At 38.0% G+C, this 8,706-nt stretch overlaps 1 protein-coding gene across 1 annotated transcript; it reads left to right on the top strand.

The window, feature by feature from the left end:
- Positions 1 to 302: 302 nt before the first annotated feature.
- Positions 303 to 5,663, top strand: LOC105441883 (tripartite motif-containing protein 45-like). Its single transcript, XM_030993754.1, has 3 exons — positions 303 to 938; positions 1,665 to 2,855; positions 5,655 to 5,663. Exons 1-3 carry the CDS (start codon positions 303 to 305, stop codon positions 5,661 to 5,663), a joined length of 1,836 nt encoding a protein of 611 aa, XP_030849614.1.
- The last annotated feature ends 3,043 nt before the right edge of the window (positions 5,664 to 8,706 follow it).

Genomic DNA, 8,706 nt, shown 5'->3' with positions numbered 1-8,706 from the left:
TGACCAATTTAATCAAGTGTAAGTTTACTATTATAACCTTATTTGTATTCAGGTATTATAGTTAGGCGCACCCTTTTCGACGCATATTTTAATCAATGTTTGAACTGCATGCAGTCTAATAGGACGCACTTGTTGCGTAGAGTCAGGATATTGGTAAATTCTACTACGCCATTACATATAGTTTGTGCTTGCATGAACTGACGGTTGGCTTCTAGTGCACACCAGCTGGTAACATTTTAAAGTTGTATAGGCGGAGAATGAGCTCGTGCTTGTAATAAGTCAGAAATCCGATATTTGTACCAATGGCTGAGAGGAATGAGGAAGAGAAAGCTTCAGGCCCCTCAGAGAACCTGACGTGCCCACTATGTTTTGGTATCCTTGACGAGGCAACCATCCTGACTTCATGCGAACACACCTTCTGTCGGAAATGTCTCAAGAACTACGACCTTTCCCACCAGGATCTCGATCACATGATCTGTCCTCTCTGCAGGAAGATCACCAAGTTGTCTGCGAACCGTGTCGATGATTTCCTGACCAATGTGACGGTCAACGGACTCGTAGACGATTACCACGCCAAGTGTGGAGGAATGAAAGCTGTCCTTGAGATGAGGCCGAAATGCACTGCTTGCATGTGTCAGCAAGATGCCGTCTCATTCTGCTGTACATGTAATAACTACATGTGTGATAAGTGTCTGGATTGTCATCAACATCTTAAAGTTGTCTTTAAAGGTCACAAAATTGTATCCATACAGGATATTATCAACGGGAAAGTCAGAATTGGTCATCTATCTGAGAAGTGCTGCATCCACAAACAAGAGAACAAAGATATGTTTTGTGAGGATTGTAAGGTCTATGTCTGTCTCAAGTGCGTGATCGTTGGTCATCAAATTCACCACATCAAGAATCAGGCTGACTTCAAGCAGGAGTTACAGCTTAAGGTAAAAGTGGTTTTATTTTTACTGAAATTGTTATTTTACCATTTAATGGGTGAAAGGGGCACATGCCCAGATTATCCAAATAGATTTGTAGCTACGCCATTTACGCCAAATAAGGAATCAGTGAAATTTGATTTATTAATTAATTTATTTTGTTTGTATTTGTGTAAAAGGGCGTATACTAGCAAGAGCCTATACTTTGCATCAACGTAACAATACATTAATATTTGTCTTTGTCTATGATTATGATGACAATGAGGATAATTTTATTCATAAATGATAGATAAGGACAAGAAGAAAAGTGAACATGATAACAATTATAGTAATAATATAAATGAAAAATCGTCATCATTATCAAATATAATTACCAATAGAGTATAAATATAATTATGTTTTTTTATTTTCATCATCATAGTACTTGTATTAGTTGTATTAATATTATCTATCATTATTATGATGATAACAATACTAGTAAGCCTCCGTTATATTTGTCTGATATTACTGCTTTCATACAAATGGACTTTAGAAAGACAAGGGCAAGTTCCTTTTTTTAATGAAGCAGAAAAAACAATGAATCCTATTCCTACATCCTCGTACAGTCGTACGATATATAAATTTGTGAAACTTCAGGCGCGCGCGAATCCATATTTCATGTTGAAACCAAATCTATGTAGTTAGCATACATCTCATGCTAGAAGTTCTATTCACCTCTCTGTTATTTTTTTTTAGGTGAACGACCTTGTCCAGCGATGTGCCGTTAAGAAGACAGAACTGGAGAAGAACATTCATAACGTTGAAGAACACCGCCATAAAGTATACACTGCCGTGCAGAAACTACTTGATAACGTCAGTCAGGCCTACAGCATCAAGGCCAAGGAGCTTATAGAAAATCATCGAAATCTCGTCGAGCAAATCAATGCAGTGAAGCGGAATTCAGACGACAACCTGAACGTCTTGAAATCAAAAGATCGACAGAGGATAAAGAGTATTTGTAGCTCAATAACACTGATAGCTAATGACGGACTGGATCGTCTTGAATTATACAGTCTGTCTGCTCATACCTTGCTCTGTGAGGACCTTGATGCCATGCTGAAGGAGGCTACTGATCACACGTCTGCGGCAGCCATTACGAAGAAAACACAGGAGAAAAGGTTTGAGCCTGCAGGGGTTACTCGTCTTGACCTCGGGAGCATCTTAGAACCAGCTACTGATCACACTTCTGCGGCAGCCACTACGAGGAAAGCACAGGAGAAGAAGTTAAAGCCTACATGTAATACTCGTCTTGACCCAGAGAGCATCTATGTACAAGTCATTATGCGTGTAGGTCTTCGGGGAGAGATGGAGGGTATGACCCCGTACTCCGAGGACAGCGTAGCTCTCACGCATACTTCATGTGGTATAGATATCATTAATTCACATGGTAAAAGGAAGCAGTATGCAAACATACCAACTATTAACATGATGTGTTTTGATCTTGTCTTTCAACAAGACAGGTCGTTGTGCGTATCGACGGGTAGCAAAGAAGCACACATATATTCTCACGATGGAGCCAGGAAATCAACCATCCGCATGCAAGGCAATCGCACAGATCTAGAACTCAGACTAAACAGAGTTAGTCCATCTGATGATATCCTCATCGCTAACGATGGAAACCAAGTCTTCATTTATGACCCGACTGGATCCACTCTCAAACACACTGTTCCAACAAAACACAGGGCATCGCAGGCATCTTCTACCAGGTCGGGTTTGATCATAACGAGTACATGTATTCCAGACAATGGAAGCGTGGTGACGGTCTATGACAGGAAAGGGAATGCTGGTAAGTCTCTGCACGCTCCTGATACGGTCAGCCTTTATGTTGCCGTGGATGAGCAGGACAGGGTTTATGTAGCGTTCGTTGATGCTAAAACTGGTAACTTGGTAATTCGGCTATATGCCCTTGATGGTTTGAACCTAAAGGAGAGAGTTGTGTTTAATGCACTTGATCTGGAGCTGATCAATTATGAATGGTGTTATTTGGTTTCACTCTCTCCGACCATGCTCGCGTTTTCTTGTGAAACAATGTTGTATTTTATCAAATTATCACGGTGACTGTAATCAATCTCACATTCCATTACGTGTATAGGGTATACCTCTCTGCTCCAGCCCTTCTATGATACGGGCCTAGATTTTATATTCTATAGTTTGTTCTGTAATAACTAATAGATTGAGATGATACTTATATTTCTCGATAAATGTTAATTACCTGTATATAGATGTCATTGCCCAAAACAATGATTGAGTTCCCCTCTCGAAATAGATTAATACATTAAAAAAAAAATATTTCTTGCATTGTGTAATGTTTTCACTATGATGTTTCAACAAATGATTGATATTGCAAAGTTAACGAATCCAGACACATTATGTCTTGACTCATCGTTTTCTGATTGTTTTTCTTGAGTGCAAGATGCAAACCTTTAATACACATTATTTGTTGCTATATTATTTGATTGATATTTAATTCGTTTGTGTATGAGAAAGCACAAACTGATAATGCCTTGGTCACAAATACCCTTACGGGCTGCTACGAACGCCGTACGAACGATTTTCAGACCATTTCGTAAGATCTTCTTAAGGCGGCCGTACGAGACAAGCGCTCGTAGACCGTTCGTAGACCGTTCGTAAGAACGCAGATTGGTCGATGGTCTTGTCCAAGATTTTTTTTAACATCGTACGAAACCCTCTCTTCGTAAGGCGGCAGTACGAACGCCGTAATTACATCGTAAGAACCACGCAAGATCTTCGTACATTTCGTAGGGTGGAGGGACATTTTTAGAAGCTTCAAATTATTACGATGACCGTAAGAACGCCTCAAGTTGTTCATAGAAGGCTCGTAAGGCGTTTGTAAGAACGCCTTACGAGCGGAGATTCTTGTGGTCTTCGTACGAATGACTCCTGGCGTTCGTAAGAAGTTCGTAAGGTGCTCGTAAGGTGTACGTACACAATTTATGCACATTTTGAGTTTTAAGGGTTATAAAGCCTCACTGTGTTCATAGTGTTCGTCGAGGGTGCATCTCCAGTCGAAGAAATTTGGGACCAAAGAGGAAATCTGTTAGAGGAAAGAGATGAGGAGGAAGGAGAAAGAGGAGGAGAGCGGCAACAGCAATATCAAGCAGAGGCGCCGGAAGTGGGGGGGGGGGGGGGTGGAGGGGCAGGGGGGCATTCGCCCCCTCCCACCCCTATAAAAAAAAGCAGTAAAGGAGTATAGATGGTTTGTATTTTTTAACCAAACTTAATTTAATTAAATTAAATTAAATTATATTCCATTCAAAGAAAAGGAAAGTTAATAGAGATTAAATTTCGTATACATTTCGCTTGCTAATACATTTTATCAATGGATGTTTTTATAATATATGCGATTTGCGCATATCGTGGAAATATTGTAAGAGGATGGGAAAGTTTTTTTTTTTAATATTATAGTGGTGAGAAGACATGAGCCCCTGAACACTGGCGTACCAATGAGCGGGGGGGGGGGGGGGGGGTATTTCTAATTCGATACCAGTGATTTACAAACGTTGCTGAAATGACATGATTTTCCGGTATTTTTTCTCCCACTTTTTGGTAAATCATATCTTTTGATGCGTTTGTTTGAAAATTACTAATTCCCAAATTTACAGCTGGGCATAAAAATGTGCTTATTTAGAAGCCTTCATGTTAGGGCCTGCAGAACGGCGAGGCTCGGGGCTCGAGCCCCCCCCCTCACTTTTAAAAAAAAGAGGAAAGGAAAGAAAGAGAGAGAACAAAATGTGTGACCTACCAATGTCACAAATGAGATATCAAAATATGCTCATCTGACCGTAATTAGATGCCGAAAACCTTTGAGCTTCAATCCCAAACTGCTTTCGGCGCGCCTGATATCAAGAAATGATGGCCATATCGGAAGCGACCGGGAGGAGGCGGTGGAAGATGACGACGACGAGGAGGAGGGAGAATCATCAAGACGGCAGTTTGACGGCGATGAAGATGAGGTAACGGGGAAACTGAGAAAGGAGAAGTAGTCCTATGTCTTTGATGCCACCACAGAGCAAAAACTTGTTGACTTCTTCGGTTAACATGACTGCTTTTATAATAAAGGAAGTAACAGATATGCTAACAGCAAGTTCAAGAAACACTTTATGGAGTTGCAGTTGCAGTTGTAGTCTTCTTGGTAATACTGTCATCGTGTAATATCAAACTTTCAACAGTCATAGAATTTTCGACAGTATACGGCAGCGCTTTTTTTGCAACCCGACCAAATAGAAAAAAAAATCTTAAGCTCTTCTTACGAATGACTTGTGAATGCCGTGAGTTAAACGTACGACTACCTTACGAGAACAAAAACTCGTAAGATTGGCGTACGTCTGACGTAAGAAGAACACAAGACGTTCTTACGAAAACGTACAAACTCTGGGGCCATTGTATAACCGAAAATCACTTCGTTTCTCAAGAAGGTCTTGAGTTGTTCTTGCGAATTAAACGGCGTTCGTACGAACTCCGTAAGAAGGACGTAAGAATATATGCCCCATCTGCGAATCTCTACGAACTCTGAAATTCGTAGAAACAGGGGGATTCGTACGAACGAATCGTTCGTACGAACATTTGTGACCGTAGCATAACATTAACATGTAGAGCAAACATTTTGTTGTAATTGTCTGATAACCATATTCACTTATCCTCTTTTCCTCTCTTGCATCCTTGTAGATTTGTTAACACTAATTAAAATTAAAATCAATTCAAATTGAGACTTAATAAATAGAAGCCAGTGATTTAATACTATACTATGTTTAACTTGAAAATGGGTACAATATTGATTGACTTCTTATTAGTTCTTATTATTCTATAATTTTTTTCTTCTCATAGTATTTAAAACTTTATTTTGTTTGGTTTTATATTTCTTGAGTAGTATTGTGATAACTTTGTATATTTGAATGAAGTAATGATCATTATTATCGATATAAGGCTTCCAAGAGGTACAATAATAAGTGTTATTCGATATCTTTAGCGCAGTATCCGGATAACTGTTGTCTTCGTATTGCTCAGTCATCCGGAAACTTCAATTATCGATATCGATATCACACACACAAAAGCCATAATTACCGAGGTAATTACAATTTTGTTATGTCCCTATTCAGCCTGATATAGATAATAGTAGTAAAATATTATATGGCTTTGTTTTCGTGTAATACAAGAATATATTGCTCCCGCTATGACAATATTAGACTCGTCTCTGCCTTGTTCAATATTGCATAACTCGATGAATATATTCTTCTATCACACTCAAAGCCATCCAATATCCAGGTCGTGGTTCGATCCCTGATACGGCAGTAATGTCCTTTGGCAAGGCATTAATCTGTATTTGCCACACTCGACCCAGGTGAGGTAAATGGGTACCTGGCAGGAATTAATTCCTCGAAATGCTAGAGCGCTGTAATGGCAGTTAGGCTAAAGCCGGTTTAATAATAAATGCGCCTCGGAATAGAATGTGTAGATAGGCGGAGCTATAGAAATGACTACAAGTAGTATTATTATACCATAGGGTTTAAATGAATTCAATTCAAATGAACATTTATTTTCCTCCATTCCATTTGACAACATATTTTACATCTGTTCAAACAATACAATTTATACGTACGAACATAAAAACAATTAAAGAACTTGTATTGCTATTAAAGTTTAATGAAAAATTCCTTCGTATTCACTTTGCACCCTTTCTGAAAGGCCATTAATTTGAATAATTGGAACCAAAAGAATAAGAGATTAGTTTGTTATGAAGTAGAAAAAGAACAATGTATTAACACAAATTACGCCTGTCTGAAACCCATTACATTTCTAGCTCTTGTAACTGATACAAGAACACATTAGTTTGGTTTGATGTAGCCAATAGCAATGTATTAACACAAATTAGTCCTAGTTTAACAGTCGGAAGTTTTATTTGTTGAATAAACACCCTAAATAATGTAAAAACGTTATGATATTTCAAGTTTACTGCATTTCTGTTATTATTGGTAAAAATGTCACTTCGCATATTTATAATACTTACAGATATTGTGATAACAGTAACTATTGTTACTAATCATTTTTTCGAACAATAAAAGTCAATTCATATTTGTAAAATGGAGCAACTATTTCGTTTAGACTCCAGGGCCCCGTCTTACAAATCGTAACGATTGATCCAAATCAATCGGAAGTTGGTAGTCTCCTTTCTCTTTATGTACATAGTTGCGGTCGATATCAACTCTTTGTATCAAAGACGAGGCCCTTTGGTTTATGTACTGTTTGTGTAAACAATTTGTAAAGTACTTTTAACACATGTCTCATAGTTTGTATTTTGTATTTGTCCTCTTTTGCTTTTTTTTATTAGAAAATACAGTAGTTATACGAAATAAAATGTAGGTGACGCTCTAAACCTACCCTGTCAATAATTGTACATTATCTTGTTGTATACACACGGTGTTGTAGATTGATACTGATAGAGTCCCGTAGTGGTAGATGGAGAAAGAGAGAGAGAACTAGAGAAATTCCAAATTTACATGTAGTAATGAACGCAAGTAACAAGTTTTGCTCTAATATCGAGGACTTTACTTATTGTAATCTCAAATTATTCACCACTTAAGGCCTAAATAGGTCGCCTTTCTTAGATACATACAAAAAAGATGAATACCGCCATTTAGTTCAAAGGTGCATGTGTATACGTTCTGTGTGAAAACCCACTTCTCTTCTTATGATGCACAAACTACATGAAATTGACAGTATACTCAAGTGTAATTTTAACATTGTAACCACGTTTGTATTCAAGAACACTGTTGAAAAGACAATACTTGAGTGAGTGTGTGTTTGTGTGTGTGTGTGTTTGTGAGAGAGAGTGTGTGTGTCTGCATCAATTGATGTGTCTATTTACACTCGAGCATCAAAAAAAAAGTTATATTAGCTAATACAATTATTTACACAAAACACTTATTTTCTCGACTGTACAATGTTTTGTTAATAACCGTATCAGGGTATTATATCCCCTGGACACCCCCCCCCCCACCCCCGGAAAACGCCCCTCCCCAAGAAAAACAGTCCCCAGGAAATTTACCTCCGCAATATTGCCCCCAAGGGCAACCAAGCCCCTCCCGAGGACAACTACCTCCTCCCTGTAAAATGACATACTGTTCATTAACCCTGAAAATACTTCGGGTGATTTAACCTTCAACTCCTCTATGTTTGTGATTTCTTTGTAATTCTTTAATATTTTACGGGGCCACTTCAAGACTTTTTCCTTAGAGTATTGCGCATCCTCTGATACCAAATTTGCACACACAGGGCAAACTGCCCGGGCGTTGTGTAACATTTTGCGATCGTGTGTCACTGAAGTGAACAAAAAATGACATACAGTGTAAATGCTCCCTAATAATGTTGCAGTTTTATACCCATCTTTTCACATGTACTGTAAGTATTCCCATATAGCATGGTGAGTACAACTAATAGCATTCTCATTTGTATCAAACCATACTATACATAAAGAATTATACAAAGATAAACAAAGAAAACAACATAGAAAACGGTAAAACTAAATCAATTTTCGTGATTTTAAGACCAAAAAACAAGCGCTCCAAACAACAAGAAGTAAAATGTATTGTCATAACTTCACATGAAATCGTCACCAAAACACGTGTTCATGATATATTATAACATCATAATTGTTCATAAATTGGATAGTTGTCATAATTTACCTTTTACAAAATCATAGATAGTGTTAATATAATCTTAG

The sequence above is a fragment of the Strongylocentrotus purpuratus genome, unplaced genomic scaffold, assembly GCF_000002235.5.
Source record: "Strongylocentrotus purpuratus isolate Spur 01 unplaced genomic scaffold, Spur_5.0 spur5_scaffold_20, whole genome shotgun sequence".
Lineage (NCBI taxonomy): Eukaryota > Metazoa > Echinodermata > Echinoidea > Camarodonta > Strongylocentrotidae > Strongylocentrotus > Strongylocentrotus purpuratus.
Note: the sequence above shows the minus strand (reverse complement) of the source record. Positions and strands in the feature narration are given on the sequence as shown.

What these genes read in the sequence shown, in the direction of transcription:
- LOC105441883 (XM_030993754.1), top strand. Translation starts at nt 303, where the DNA reads ATGGCTGAGAGGAATGAGGAAGAGAAAGCTTCAGGCCCCTCAGAGAAC. An exon ending in AGCAGGAGTTACAGCTTAAG is followed by an intron (nt 939 to 1,664) that starts GTAAAAGTGGTT and finishes ATTTTTTTTTAG; the next exon opens with GTGAACGACCTTGTCCAGCG.